This window comes from Epinephelus moara, chromosome 9 (assembly GCF_006386435.1).
Source record: "Epinephelus moara isolate mb chromosome 9, YSFRI_EMoa_1.0, whole genome shotgun sequence".
Lineage (NCBI taxonomy): Eukaryota > Metazoa > Chordata > Actinopteri > Perciformes > Serranidae > Epinephelus > Epinephelus moara.
The window spans coordinates 14,787,688-14,802,860 of NC_065514.1; the positions used below are offsets into that span (position 1 = coordinate 14,787,688).

At 41.6% G+C, this 15,173-nt stretch overlaps 1 protein-coding gene across 1 annotated transcript; it reads left to right on the plus strand.

Annotated features, from left to right (window-relative positions):
* Window positions 1-1,388: 1,388 nt before the first annotated feature.
* dusp4 (dual specificity phosphatase 4) lies at window positions 1,389-14,104 on the plus strand. The gene is made up of 4 exons (XM_050053063.1): window positions 1,389-2,009; window positions 3,406-3,533; window positions 6,589-6,808; window positions 10,754-14,104. The coding sequence occupies exons 1-4, from the start codon at window positions 1,640-1,642 to the stop codon at window positions 11,140-11,142; spliced, it is 1,107 nt and encodes a 368-aa protein (XP_049909020.1). The 5' UTR covers window positions 1,389-1,639; the 3' UTR covers window positions 11,143-14,104.
* Window positions 14,105-15,173: the final 1,069 nt, after the last annotated feature.

Sequence of the window (15,173 nt, forward strand, 5' to 3'; positions counted from 1 at the left end):
AGAAAAAAAAACGCCCCGGCTTTTTTTATTTCTTTCAACCAATCACAATCGTTCTGGGCGGTGCCACAGCAACGGTGCGCTTGCAAAAATATTGCCGGGGGGAAACAGGTTTTGGTGTAACACGCCCACAAAAATATCGCCTACAGGACGCGAACCATGGCAGAAAAATGGCTACATCCCCGCAAGATCAAACACCACAAAAGTTAGTAAAGGATGTGTTTAAAACGGTTGAAAACTGCTACACGACCAGAGGTGGTAGGGCGGGACTTCAGCAGGTGGCTCGTTCCGCCCAATGAGAGGCTGATCTGTGCAGCGAACTTCCACCCACTCAGACTAGGCCTAAGGCAGCAAAACATCAAAGTAAGCCCTAGTGCTAATGCTAATGGCATTTTATAAAGTTGCTAAATGTCAGCAAATCTTGCATACTTTTGTATCCAGTAGGAACAAAGCAACATTAGCATTAATTTTGTTAAATGTTGCTGTTGTTCCTGGCTTCATATGAGTACAGGAAAAATCTGCTAGCTGCTAGGCTAATGTATACAATGTAAAATACCATAGACTTGTGCTAAAAACATTAGCATGTTGTATTTGGGGGGAAAACGTGTCCAGATAAAGACAAGTGTTTGTCTGTGAATGCTGCGAGTTATAGTGAAGCTGATTTGTGTAGTTGTGTTTGAAATTGTTGCTTTTAAGCCATGTTTAATGTGTGTTTAATGCATGTTTTGAATCAACGAAACTTTACAGCACTTCACAGAAACCCTGCAGCTGACTAATGTTTTGGAGGTGTAACTGCAGAGTGACGCAGACACACCACCGCACAAGTATAAATGCTCACAATGGCGTAGGCTATGTGTGTAGGGTCTGCATAGAGCTGACGCACAAGTATAAATCCTGCTTTAATATTGAGGGGGCTGTGTCCCCCGCACCCCCCTTAAATCTGCGCCTATGCTTTTTACATTAATTGGATTAACTTTTATTAACAAATATATTTATCAATGCCTATTTAAAAACTTGAATGAAGGCCAAATGTATACTATGAATAAAAATAAATCAATAGAGCATCTCTAGACCTATTTTTTTTAATTTGTGGTTAAGACTGCTCATTTAAAATCCCTCTAACCGCTTTATTTTTAATTCTAATAAACTATCTTTCAGATGTGGTCATGATGTGGTTAAAGCACAGCGAGTGCCAAACTCCACTGTACGCCTCATGGAGTCTAATCTCCATCCCTATCGCCTCTCGTTTCATTGATGTCTGTCTTTATTTTTTTTATTTTTTTTTATGAATGAACGGCAGAGGAGGAAAGGGGACGGGAAACTGGACGCGTTGTGATTGGCTGCTATCGCTTGACGTCACCTCCGCCGTGACGCTATGCACCCATTCACAAAAAAAAAAAGGGAAAGAAGAGAAACAATCCAGAGGAGCAACACTCGGTGAGGGAGAGGGAGACAGTGAGGGGTGACCGGACTGAGCATGAGTAGTAGTGCGGTTACGATGCGCGGATAGAGGACAGGGCTGCACACGGTATCCACCGCAGGACCCGAAGTTTGGAGGGCGGTGGGGGGGCGCAGCCACAGAGAGAGAGAGAGACAGACAGCCGACAGTAAGACACACACACACAGCCTGAAACGACGTACGATGGAGGACCTGGGCGAGATGGACTGCCCGGTGGTGAAGCGCTTCTTAAAGGACGACAGCGCCAAGTGCCTGCTGCTGGACTGCCGCTCCTTCCTCGCCTTCAACGCGGGCCACATCCGCGGCGCCGTCAACGCCCGCTGCAACACCATCGTCCGCCGGAGGGCCAAGGGCTCCGTGCTCAGCCTGGACCAGATACTGGCCGGGGACGAGGAGGTGCGCGGCCGCCTCCGCTCCGGGATGTACTCCGCCGTGGTGCTGTACGACGAGAGGACGCCGGACTCGGAGACGGTGAAGGAGGACAGCACGCTGACTCTGGTGCTCAACGCGGTGTGCAGGGACTCCTCCGGCTCCCAGATATACCTGCTCAAAGGTAAATAATATTACACCCAACATTTATATGGGTCACATGCAGCATGTCAGCATGATAAAATAGGGCCAGTATGGTCTTTAAATACCAGGAGTTTATTCTTTGATTTAACCTCATTATAGGGCAGCAATATCAAATGTAATAATAAAAATTGAATTAATAATAACACAAATAGGCCAATGCTTATTTTGATGTCAAATTCAGCCTTTCAAAGGGGGAAAAACAACCTATAACAAGTCATTTCTTAGTCACAATAGGTCTAATAATATTGTTATATCTGTAGTAAATAATAATAAAACTGCACTTTAATTTTTTTTAATAATAGTGTTAATATCCTTTAATTTAGGCTTTAAATCAGAGCTCAAAATTTCAATAGATATGCCACCAGCTTATCTGGGGCATTGCTCATTTTATTTTTCAACAGCCATAATCAATATTATTTTATTACCTCCATAAAGATACTGAACATTGTTTTTGTAGCTGCTCAGTAGCCTGATTTAAACCCCATATTAAAATATCTTCCCAACTGTGCCTACTCTATTCTTACACACTAGTGTATTTTTTTTTTTTTTTTTTACAATACACGCACTCACTCAGTCACTCACAGCTACACACATTCACACACAGACCAATGGCTGTGAGCTGAGTGAATGAGGTAATGCTGATGCATGGAAGCCACATCAAACCGGAGGGACTTACAGGACACACATGATCCCTTCAGAAAACAGTCAGCTTCGGGGTAAATCACCGATGGGATGCTGTAAAAAAAAAAAAAAAAAAAAAAATCTAAAAAAAAAATCAACGCTTGATTTACCCCACCAGACTATATTTAGACTGCAGGGAATTTGAAAAGGCAAAGCTGCTGCAAGCTGCAAGCTGTGGCGCATTCTTTTTTTTGTGCATGTGTGTCTGTGTGTGTGTGTGTGTGTGTGTGTGTGTGTGTGTGTGTGTGTGTGTGCAACCTAATGACGTAGACGCCTTGAAGCACAGGGGTGTATGTGTGTAGCTTATAAAGATGACATTTCCCCAGTTAATCTGATGTGATCCCTGAGGTGCAGAGAGCAGCGGTCAGTCTGCAGATGTATTAAAAAGGGGGGAATAAAAGCAAAGGGATGATGAAATTGTTTTCAAATCCACGGTAGTAGACACAGGACGGAGTAGGCCAGGGGTCGGTTTAATAGACTTTATGTCAAGCTTGCTGAATGCAGAGGTGTAAATCCTGGTGCAGATTGTGCTGCGATGTTAATGCTTCTTTTGTCCTGATGTATGCTTCTGTAGTGTGCACAATGAAATCCCTACCTTTGTAATATTCCAGGGGAATCTCTGATTTCACTATAATATTGTGTCTAATTTAAGATACACTGTGCATCATATTTGATTGTGTCATTCTCCTTCCCAGGTGGATACGACAGGTTTTTCTCAGAGTACCCAGAGTTTTGTATAAAGACCAAATCCTTACCGACCCTCACCAGCCAGTCCAGTATCGACTCTGCCTGCTCGTCATGTGGGACGCCACACCACGACCAGGTAAGACACCACAGCAGACAGACAGTTGTACACACTGACACAGAAAGCTGCCATGTGCAAACACTGGAAGTCCAAAGCAGTGAAAGTATAGCTACAACCTTGTTTCGTCAGTCCAAAGGCTACGTGAGAAAAGCAACGTAAACTGACAGGAATATTATCTGAAAATCTGTTTGAACGTGCCAGATGATAGACCACCCTGGAGGTCAAAGTTCACTATTGATTCACCTCTGCGTCTCTTCCTGTGACCTGGGTGGTCTGGCTTTGTTGGTCAGTGATCTACTTTTCGAGGCCTCACATTCACAGTCACATGTTCTTTGGGTTTAATTCCCCTGGAACGCACGAGGAGCACAATGCAGACAATCCAGCCTCTGTGTGCTCTCTAAGAAAAACGCTTGATAGTCTCAGCAAAAAGTCAAATGTTCCTGTTTATTTTATTTTTTTTAATTCAGCAAATCCTGTAGCTTCCTGTTGGATCTCTCACTCGCTGTTTTCCTCTCAGCCTCCACCCCCCCCTCCTCACATTACATCTCTTAGCAGTATTGATCGTTTCCTGACGCTGTGTCAGTACCGAGGTCGTCAGCGGCAGTGACATAAACAGACAGAGCCCTCGTCAATAAGTCTCACTACCGGTATGGACCGCCAACTGGCTGACCCCTCAGGTCCAGTGAAAGAGAAAACCATACTTCTACTCTTACACTGGAATATGCTCTGTGTATGTTTCAAAATAAAACTGGCCCCAAATATCAGGATATATTTCTTCTTCTTTATGTAACAGACTCGATATAGTGTATGTGTTCTGTGGAAATATTTTCTTTTTATAATACGTTGCAGAACGCCAGAGAAGACATAACTTGCACAAATACTAGTGGCACTCAGCCTAACATGTTGTATTAATCATAAAATCTTTTCATCATGAAGGGTGCCTGCAGTGTTAGTGGTGGTCTGATGTTGGCTCAGGCATTTAAATGTTATGACCAACAATTAATTTCCTCAAAATAGGGCTGGGCAGTACGTCGATATTATATTAATATAATGTTATTAGACTAGATATTGTCTTGTCTCATTGTCTTTTCCTGGTTTTAAAGGCTGCATTACAGTAAAGTGAAGTAATTTTCTGAACTTACGATATGATATGATACGATGTGATACGATATGATACGATACGGTAGTGATGGCCAGATGAAGCCTCATGAAGCATTTTCTTTATTTTCTGAGCTCACTAGATTGTGCTTTTTGTTCAACAAAAGGTTTAAAACACACTGAATTGCCATTCTTTGAGTCTCTCTCTTTAAACCAAGAGCTCCATCTAAAAAAAAAAAAGAAAATAAAGAAAATGCTTCATGAAGCTTCATGAGGCCATCACTACGATACGGTATACTTTATTGTACCCATAGGGAAATTTGTCTTGAACTCAGGAGCTGCACATTTAATGTTGCCTTACAATAATAGTCTAGAAGAAATGAAAAGCATACACCGTAAAAAAAGAAAAAAGAAAGGCCCTTCCAGCTGTTCTATTATTTGCCTTTACCTACTTAGTAATTAAATCCATATTACTGGGGATTATTTATGAAAAATGTCATGGTGTAAATATTTTGTGAAAGCACCAAGTCAACCATACAACATCGTCACAATATCACTATCAAGGTTTTTTTGTCAACAGCATTGTTGTATTTGATTTTCTCCATATCGCCCTTCCCTTGTTGAAAAAACCCAGCCTCCCCACACACACACACACACACACACACACACACACACACACATAAATTGATGCAAAAAAATTCACCCAAATGCAAAAATTAAGTGTTTAATACTCAAAATCTTCTGACGAGAACCCCCAAACCCCCCATTTATTAAATGTGTTTACCCCAGTGGTTAAAAAGAAATGCACCCTCTTGCATACACATATTTACATTTTTATGCTCCATCAGATAACTTCATTTTTCCAGGAAATGTAACAATTCTTCACGTCCTCATTCAGTGTTATGTCATAAATGTCACAGAGTAGAACTGCGGTCTGATGAATTATTGCTGTGGAGCATATTTTTCTCAGAGTAACAGTTTTGCTTTCCCCACTGATAAAAGTGTGATCACAGAAAAAGTACACGGTGTCCTCAGTGAAGTCTGAGAGAACAGTGAATGTAAATCCACAAGATAGATCTATTGTAGTTACTAATGAGCTGAAAACAGTGCTAATACTTTCTCTGAATTTTTTAGTTTGAGCATGTAAACATTGTTCAGTTCATCAGCGAGATGTGTTCCCATATGGGGGACATATCTTAGCTTGAAACTAACAAACTAAATAGTCGCATATCAAACGACCCTGCATTAATCACACAGATAATAACCTACCCCTGTCCGATGAAACGCGCGGCTGATGTGATTAGCAAAGTATTTAAGCGAGGTCACACTTATACTGAAGTCATCTGCCATCTGGCCTCTGCTGCACACTCAGACAGTGCATTCTTTGTCTTACACAACTCTCCGAGCTGGGTCAGGAGATGTCTCTTCCCGTAATGACTCAATGAATGAAGACTGACTGACTGAATGAATTATGAACAAACTGTCTCAGAAGCAAGCGGCATCCTCCGGGGCCTAAAAATGAAACCAATGAGGAAGTGCCAAAAACTGCAGTGCCTCAAATGGCTACTTGAATTCACATAGATACCCATGTTAAAATGCCCAGCTTTACAAAAGTTACTTCTGGCTCCAAATATCCAAGATGGCGACGGCCAAAATGCCGAATTTGAGGCTTCAAAACAGGACCCTACTCTTCCTCTGACTGGCTAGTAGTCGTTGCCATGGTTGGTTGGGTTAGTTCAGTTTAGACAAGAGGAGTGAGATTGGTTGGGTTAGATTTTCAGGCTAAGCAAATCCAAGGAAGGTGGAGTAAGGCACGTCATGTCTTCACTATACACAAACGGGAGTGTGTGACGTCACGGTGGTTATGTCTGTTATTTTTATACAGTCATTTCTCAGAACAGACACACTCTTCACTGCTGATTTCCTAAAAGAAATAACAAATAAATCAATATTCTCCCATCTATCTCTCCTCCAGGGCGGCCCAGTTGAGATCCTCCCATTCCTCTACCTTGGCAGCGCCCTCCACGCCTCAAAGAAAGAGGTTCTGGACGCCATAGGAATCTCCGCCTTGCTGAACGTGTCTGCCGACTGTCCCAACCACTTCGAGGGTGCGTACCAGTACAAATGTATTCCCGTGGAGGACAACCATAAAGAAGACATCAGCTCCTGGTTCCTGGAGGCTATTGAGTTCATAGGTCAGTGAGTAAGTGTGTGACGTGTGCGTGAGTGTGTGTGGTGTGTGTGTGTGTGGTATCTTAGCAGAACAAATGCTTTCCCACGGTGGATAACCACCAATGAAATGGCATGTTTTGTGCTTCATGTGCTTCGTTTTTAGGTCATGTTAAAACAGTTAATCTTAGTTAAGTGTGTTTAATACGTCTGCTAGAACATATCAAAGACCTTTTCAGTATAAATGACAAGACATATGCTGGATTTCTACTTCTAGTTGTTTCATGATTGAATAATCTGCTGATTATTTCCTCGATTAATCATTTGCCAATAAATAAAAAAGGAAAAAATATGAAAAGTGCCCATCACAATTTGATATCATATGTCTTGTTTTGTTCAACCAACAGTCTAAAACCTAAAGATATTTAATTTAAGGTAATGTAAAACAAGGAGAAGCAGCAAATTCTGACATCTGACAAACTGGAACTATCAAATTTTTGCCTGAAAATAGACTCAATCAATCATAAAAATAGATTAGTTTTCTTTCATCCAGCTAATAATTGCAGGTCTAAACATGTGTTCATGTGTACTAAATCGTATATCTTTGTTTTGTGTGCTTAGTTATCATTGCTGGGATATTGCTTTCTTTCCATTTTCGGAGCGTCTGAGAATTTCCCCCAGAAAAAGATCTTTCAGAGAAAAGCTTTCATGCAGCGGATACACTGTGCATATAGAGCAGGCACATGATGACAAATCAGATATTTATTCATTGGGATCTGTCGAAAATTATTATTTCCAAGTAGTCCTCCATCGCACACATTTCAGCGGATTCTGCAGAGGCAGAAAAAGAAAGAAAATACCCAACAAATTTAATCAGATTAATCCGTTGCAGAACAAAACGATGTAACACAATCAAGGGGGAAGACAGAGGGAAGCGTTTGGGAAAATATCCCAATCAATCATCTCTCTGGAGCACGATTTCTCGTTTGTGTTTGTGTGTAATATAAGCAAGTGTGTGATTTGCTTTTGCTTTGCATATCCACGCCGTGCGTAGACACTGTGTGTGTCGTTTCCACGCTGTGAGTGTATGTTCGTGAGCGTGTGGTCTGTGTGTGTGTAGGTGCTGGTATGCGTCATAGTTAGCTGCTGTGGGACCAGAGTCTGACTCATCCACTGTTACCGGGTGAACAGACGCTGTGGTGGAGTTACCTGAAATCTGTCTGTTTGTGTGTGAAAGACAGAGAAAATGTAGACATCTGAGACGCAGAGCAAGACACAAAGAGCGAGAGATAGGGGAGGAGGTTGTTTGCAATCAGGCTTCTGTGCATTTAGAGGAATGCCAGTAAATATTCTGCTGCTTGTGTGCCACAAAGGTCATGAAGTGAGCTGGATTTAAAGCAGTAATTTTATTTTCAAACAGCAGCAGTGGTGGAAAATTAGACTAATTAACATGCAAAGACAATAAAACATCACTGGGTGTCTAATTTCCTACAGGCCGCAACACATGCTCCATAAATGACCGTCCACCTAATCATTCAAACTGAAGCTGCTCGGGAAATTGAGTTGCTTTATTAAACTATTAGCTAAATCTGGTTATTCACAGTAACAAAGTAATGGCGTGCGTCTGAACGTACTGAAAAAAGGCAGAGACATAAATAGGACGGGGAGGAAGTGTGAAAGAGGCTGATGACTCAATTTTTTTTTGCACTTGCGTGTTTCAGTTAAATGTGATTTGCTGCTTTCTCACTTTGAGGTTAGTTTGACTGCACAGAGAGGGGAAGGCATGAAAGTGTGGAGGAGACAAAATGAAAACAGCTTGAGGCAAAGCCGTGCATCTGTGGAGTTTAAAATACTTGGTGGCTGTAAAAACAAAACAAACAAAAAAATGCATTTAGGGTGACAGTTTGTTTGTTGGGGTTCATGGTGTCCACACAGAATGATGATACCTCCTTTCTTCTTCTTCTTCTGTTCAGAAATTGTTTCTCTCCGAGATAAGGAAAGATTAAGTCTAGAATTTTTATTCTTTGCAAACATGAGGAGCTGCTGGAAATAAGCCATTAGCTTCTCCTTTGCATTTAATGTGGACTACATGTTGAGGTGTGTCAGTGTTATCCGGCTATTTGGTGCCACCGAGTTCAAATGGGGCCTTTTTCACCCTAAAACAAAAAGCTGAGTTGCCTAGAGATTAAAATAAACAGGAAAAGACTGTCATTGTTTATAATGGAAATCTAGCTTCAAGCAAACCACCACAAAAAAAAAAAAAAAAAAAAACTCACAGCAACAAAACAAAAACAAGTCGAATGCTGTGTTGACACTAGCAACAACACAGCAACAGGCTACAATTCATTTGCAATAGAAGCTGCTGCTGACATGAAGCCACAAACTGACACCCTTCAGTTGTTGATGCTGACGGGTGTGACGAACAAACAAAAGTTGAGCTCTGCTTTTTTCTGTGCTCCAATTACGCAGTGAAGTGTCAACCAATCACGCCTTTTTGTTTCTAGCTGTCACACTGTGTTATTTAGCTTGGTTAGCTGACGCCATGCTAGCTTTCTGTGCATTGCGATGCACATGGGGATGCGATGGAGTGGCGAAGTGTAATGTTAAAAAAGGGGCTCAAACATTAGACAAAAGCATAGATATTTTTTGACCAGATATAAATGTTGCCGTTTAGTTTAGTTTAGGCACAGCCCGTGAAGACGTAGCTATGTTAATGAGCGCTTGATCAACAAACACGTTAACATCAACTCAGCGATAACGTAGCTGGTCACGCTGTTGTGTTGTTGCACATAATGTGAACACAGTATACAAGTCTAAAGCCATGCTCAGCTATGCAAGGCTAACCTAAGGCACAATTATGACCGTGTTTACATGCACAGAATAGTACACTTTTTGCCCTTATTCCGAAAAAGACGATATTCCTACTTAGCTACATTAGCTACTTAGCATGGCTAATGAATATTCCGATAATATACCTGCTTACGTGCAGTTGGGCATACTCTGATTAACATACCCTAACATCGTGTCAAAATATGGGAAAGTGGAACACAAGGAGCTGCTTGTGCCATTTCGTGTCTTTGCATCAAAATAGGGTTTTTTTGGGGGGGGTTTCAAATTTGGCGGAAGTTGATGGCAAACTTTGACTCTTCAGCCACCATCTTGAAAAGATTGACGTTGTGATATATGCGCGTATCCAAAATCCTGCTAATATCCAATTCTTTTAGAACAGTGGTTCCCAACTGGTGGGTTGTGGTCCAAAAGTGGATCACGGGTCCTTTCTGAATGGACTGCTAGTTACTTACAAATGTGTCAAGTTTGTAAAAAACAGTTGTTTTTTTTAAAGTCGAGTGTCGAGTGCAGATTTCCAGGACAGAGCTTTTATTTTGAAGTGCTGTCTGCTGCTGTAGAGTTAGTGACTAAAGGACTTACTTGTCAGAGACAGCAAAACTAACTTGATGATGTGTCCAAATGCATGTAAATCGCTAAATGTATTAAAATATGTGGACTATGAAATAATGACTGAGGAGAAATCTGGACCCTGTGGCTGGACCAGTTGGGACCCACTGTTTTAGAATGTTTAAAAGTAGGTGTGTTTCTCATTCTGACCAGAAATGGGGGCTTTTTTGTTTTGGGCATGCTTCTCAACACAGCCATGCAAACTGTTAGTTAGCTGGTTTGTGTACTACACATCCATGACAATGCACAGAGCTGGCTGTAAACATACCAGAGCTTGTGTGTTGCAAACTGCGGTAAAAAAAGAACATTTTAATTGAGACCCATATTCCTGAATGCACTGTACACATATCCAGAAAATACTTCTGAAACCCAGATACTGACATTGACAACATGCTGATATTTAGCAGGTATCTTATTCCAGTGTGCACAATTGGGATTTTTTAGTATCTCATAAAAACTAAATTATATTTATTATCCATGGAAACATCTGACCTCTGACCCCCCTCTCTCCTCAGATTCAGTACGGGACTCCAGTGGGCGAGTGCTAGTCCACTGTCAAGCAGGCATCTCCCGCTCCGCCACCATCTGCCTGGCCTACCTGATGAAGAGGAAGCGTGTGCGCTTGGACGAAGCTTTTGAGTTCGTACGCCGCCGTCGCAGCATCATCTCCCCCAACTTCAGCTTCATGGGCCAGCTGCTGCAGTTTGAGTCGCAGCTCCTCGCCACCTCGTGCGCCGCCGAAGCGGTCGCCACTGCGAGCCCGCTGCTCGGACCCAAGTCCTCGACGGCCTCCACGGCAACGACGACCACGCCCACCTCTCCGTTCATCTTCAACTTCCCAGTTTCAGTGGTGAACCCCGCCTACCTGCACCACAGCCCGCTCACGACCTCCCCCGGCTGCTGATGGACAGCCAATCACAGCCTTCCCCCCAAATAACTGACTCAGCACAGACTGGGCTGCCATTGGCTGGAAGAGCTGTCAGTCTCACTGGCCGCTGCAGTATGTACATGCTTCCAGGGCGGGGAGGTGAGAAGCGACACGGTGCCTGATTCAAAACTGAAAGACTGGGAAAAAAACAAACTTTTTAAAGTTCAGAAACCAGCCAGCGCTCCTTCCATTTTAAGATTTCTTCAATTTGACCAAAAATTAACTGGCTTTCAAAACTTGTTTCAGCAGACGAGTTCGGACGAAGTGTTGGACTGACGTTTACTGAAGATACACCCTCTTCCTTTAAAAACAACAACAACATGCACAGGGGCACACTGACACACAAACTCTGACACAGAGAGGCATGAGCGGCAGCAAACTCTCTCTGCCTCACACACACACACATTCATGACTACCAACTGAATAAGCTCAGTATGAAGACAGGGTCTGTTGCTATGGAGACAACAGGTCTTTAGGAGAGGAGATGGACACAGGAAGGAAGGAGGAATTTTAAGCACCCGCTCTTTCCCCTTTGGGTGTCCCTCCTGTTGCCAGACAAAAGAGATGGATGGAAAAAAGAGGGGAGGAGACGGTGATAGAAAGCAGGAGCCTCTTCAGTGACAGGTGCTCTGACCGGAGCTTCCTGTCTTTCATACGTCCTCTTCCTCTCTGTGTCTCTTCCTCCCCCACACACACCTTCCTCTCCTCTCATCTCCTTTTCATCCTTTTTATATTCCTTCCTTCCCTCCTCCTCCTCCTCTCATCTCTTCCTCTCATTTTCACCCCGTACGCCCCTTCTCCTCTGCTCCTCATCTCCTCACTGAAGAGGCTAAATAAATAAAATCACATGCCAAATAAAGGCCAGGGCCCTTTTTAAATGGACTGGGAAACCCCACTGCAGGCCCCTGATACACACCGTAGGAAACCCCGTTTGCTACATCACAAAAAAGTTGTTTTTTTTGGATGAAAGGGCTGAAAGAAAAAAAGCTGTGAGGGAATGATGTCATCACAAAAATTAGGTTTTGCTAATTTGGGGCAAACATTGGAGCACGGGCTCTGGAAGACAGCCACTTAAAGGACCATTCTGATGGTTTTGTACGTTTCAACACATTATAAAGAATTTTTTTTTTACTGTTAACCATTCTCCACAACACACATACCTTTTAATCAGTTGCTTTTCTTTTCTGCAAATTTATTTTCACAGCAAACAAACTCAAAATATTAGCTCCTACAGGATGCTTTGGAAATTTGGGCTAAAATGTGCATCACCAGCGAATGGTCGTTTAAGATGTTTGTGCCTTGTTCACAAAGGTATCCCATGGATTTAGGTGTGCTGCTAGAAAGCCGATTGCTGAATGTTAGACTTTTAAAAAAAAAAAATCAGCATTTCAGCCGTGCAGTGCAGACTTTTTTTCACAATGTCAAAAAAGCAAAAGCTTCTCTCTTCATCTCTCACACCCACAGATGCACACAAACACAAAACACACTCTACTAAAGTGAGTCCATGTTAGACGTTACACTGACAGTCGATTTGCAGGATGACAAAACGTACAAATATATATGTTTAAAGCAGTGTCTGAACAGATTTCCCCAAGCTATGAAGACAAACTTCCTAAACCACAAATAGACACTAATGAGAAGTAGTGATGGCCTCATGAAGCCTCATGAAGCATTTTCTTTTTTTCCTTGCTTTTAAGAGAGAGTCTCAAAGAATGGCAATTCAGTGTGTTTTAAATCTTTTGCTGAACAAAAAGCGCCATCTAGTGGACTCAGAAAATAAAGAAAATGCTTCATGAGGCTTCATCTGGCCATCACTAATGAGAAGTGGACAAAAATTGTGCTTTGATGATTTTTTTAATTTTCTGGCATATATATATTCTTGTCACTAGATTTTCAAAGCGGGTACATTCAAACATCGGTGTTGTACACTCTGCCTACCAAACATCAGGGACCCTCAGTGTTGCTCCTCGTGAGGGAAATCCAGGTTAAAATCAAACACAATTATTTATTGATTTCACTTTTTTAAATCCATGCTGAAAATAAGGAGTGATGGAGAAAAAGAGAAGATAGCTTTGAGCTTTGAGACCACAACCCAATAACAGGAAGTTGTCTTTCTAATTCAGCTGTTTTTAAAGATTGTCCACAGCTCTTTCTGACGTCATGCAATACCGTACTTACAATCTGCTCAAGGAAAACAACAGCAGTGACTTTTTAAGGCATCACACCCAAACACCCCAAACATCATGTCAACTCTTCGTAATGTCACAATTTGAGACAATGTTTGTATCGCTTCTGCTTTTGACCGGGCTAAGCTTTACACTCTGTGCTAGACATCCAAAGGCACAAAGTCCAAACCATGGTTGCTTTTATACCCGGGTCGTGACGTCCGCACGACAGATACACAAGCACACGCAGACACGTACACACACACACACACACACACATACAGGGTTTCAAAGAAAACAAACCTTTTTCTGTTTTTTGAAGATTGTCGGCACCTATCTCTGTAGCACTTTGAAGTGATGCAATACTGTATTTATAATTTATGATTGATTTGCACATCATGGTGATGGTAGACTGACTAGACTTTGCATAAAAGACATTTTGTCCACGTAGAGAGAGACAGAGAGAGACGGAGTGGGAGAGAAAAGAGAGCCAATCAGTGAAAAACGCAATACTTTGTACACATCTGTGTGGTAATTGTCTGTCCGTCTGTCTGTCCGTCAGCCTGTCTGCCTCTCTGTGTTAGTCCATCTGTCTAGACTGTCTCTTTGTCTGGTCAATGCTGTTTACCCATCATGGCAATATCAATCCTCCACTGGGACATTTATATAAAAAAAACAAAACAACTTTCCCTCAATTTTATTGTGGAATGAATGATCTGTGCATTTATTTATTACTCAAGATCCACTGTTGAATAAACAATGTTCTTAATTAATACGGTGTATGTGCTTTCTTTGGATGCTATATGAAAGGCTATCATGTAAATTGATGCAGTGGGTAGCGAAGGTATTAGTACACAAGTAGAAGTACAGCAGGAGATGCAGGTTTTGAGATTCGTTCAAGAAAGAAAAAAAAAAAAAAACACCATCAAATGACTCATCTAATCACAGATTGGTGACGTAACAGTGCCAAAGCCAGTTGAGTGGGATTTTTACTGAAGTGCCTCTTCTTACAAATCAAGCTTCTAAAGTAAATATAGCTGTCCAAAATAATCCAAGGAGGCCAGAGGTCAAAGATAACACGTGGAAAGTCAAATACATTCAAGTGGGTGGACACATAACAGTAAAACCCACACAATCTAATGCAATTAAATCCAGAACAGATTTTGGTGGAAAGGGTTATGGAAGCATAATATGTAAACAGTAAATAGGTAAATTATCGAAAGTATTCCTACAGATGTGGTTTACAGATGTGATTCTAGTATTTGAATAATTTATTTAACACATCTAGCAAAGAAAATTTGTGAGAAAACCACAAATACTCAATATTCAAATGCTACAATTGGTGTTCTGTGCTCCTGCTTTAAATGATATGAATCAACAAAGTCTATGAGATTTTAATCAATGTGTGGTAAAGTGGGAAATCTATGGAAAGCATGTGTATCGTGTTATTTCAAGTGCCAGGAACCTCTTTGTGTGGCATTTCTTTTATGCACCTTGTGAGAAAAGAGAATATTAGTTTGTAGCACCACCTAGTGGTCATGAGATTTAATTGTCCTCATTCAGCCTATTTTTAGATGCTTGCCACAAAACATAAGCAAAGTAAGAACTCAGCAAAAGGTGAGACTGTGATTCGCAGGAAAGCTGTAACAAAGTCATGATGAAAAAAAAGATGACAATTCATGGATATATCATATACTGTGACTTTTTCTTCATGATTTCGTATGACATACATTACTATGATGTTTTTTCATGGTTTGTGTGACTATACTATACTATGACTTTTTTTCATGATTTGGGACGACATACTATATACTATGACTTTTTTTCATGATTTGGGACGAC

Coding starts and splice junctions, on each gene's coding strand:
- dusp4 (XM_050053063.1), top strand. CDS start 1,640: ATGGAGGACCTGGGCGAGATGGACTGCCCGGTGGTGAAGCGCTTCTTA. Junction 2,010..3,405: donor CCAGATATACCTGCTCAAAG/GTAAATAATATT, acceptor TCTCCTTCCCAG/GTGGATACGACAGGTTTTTC. Junction 3,534..6,588: donor GGACGCCACACCACGACCAG/GTAAGACACCAC, acceptor TCTCTCCTCCAG/GGCGGCCCAGTTGAGATCCT.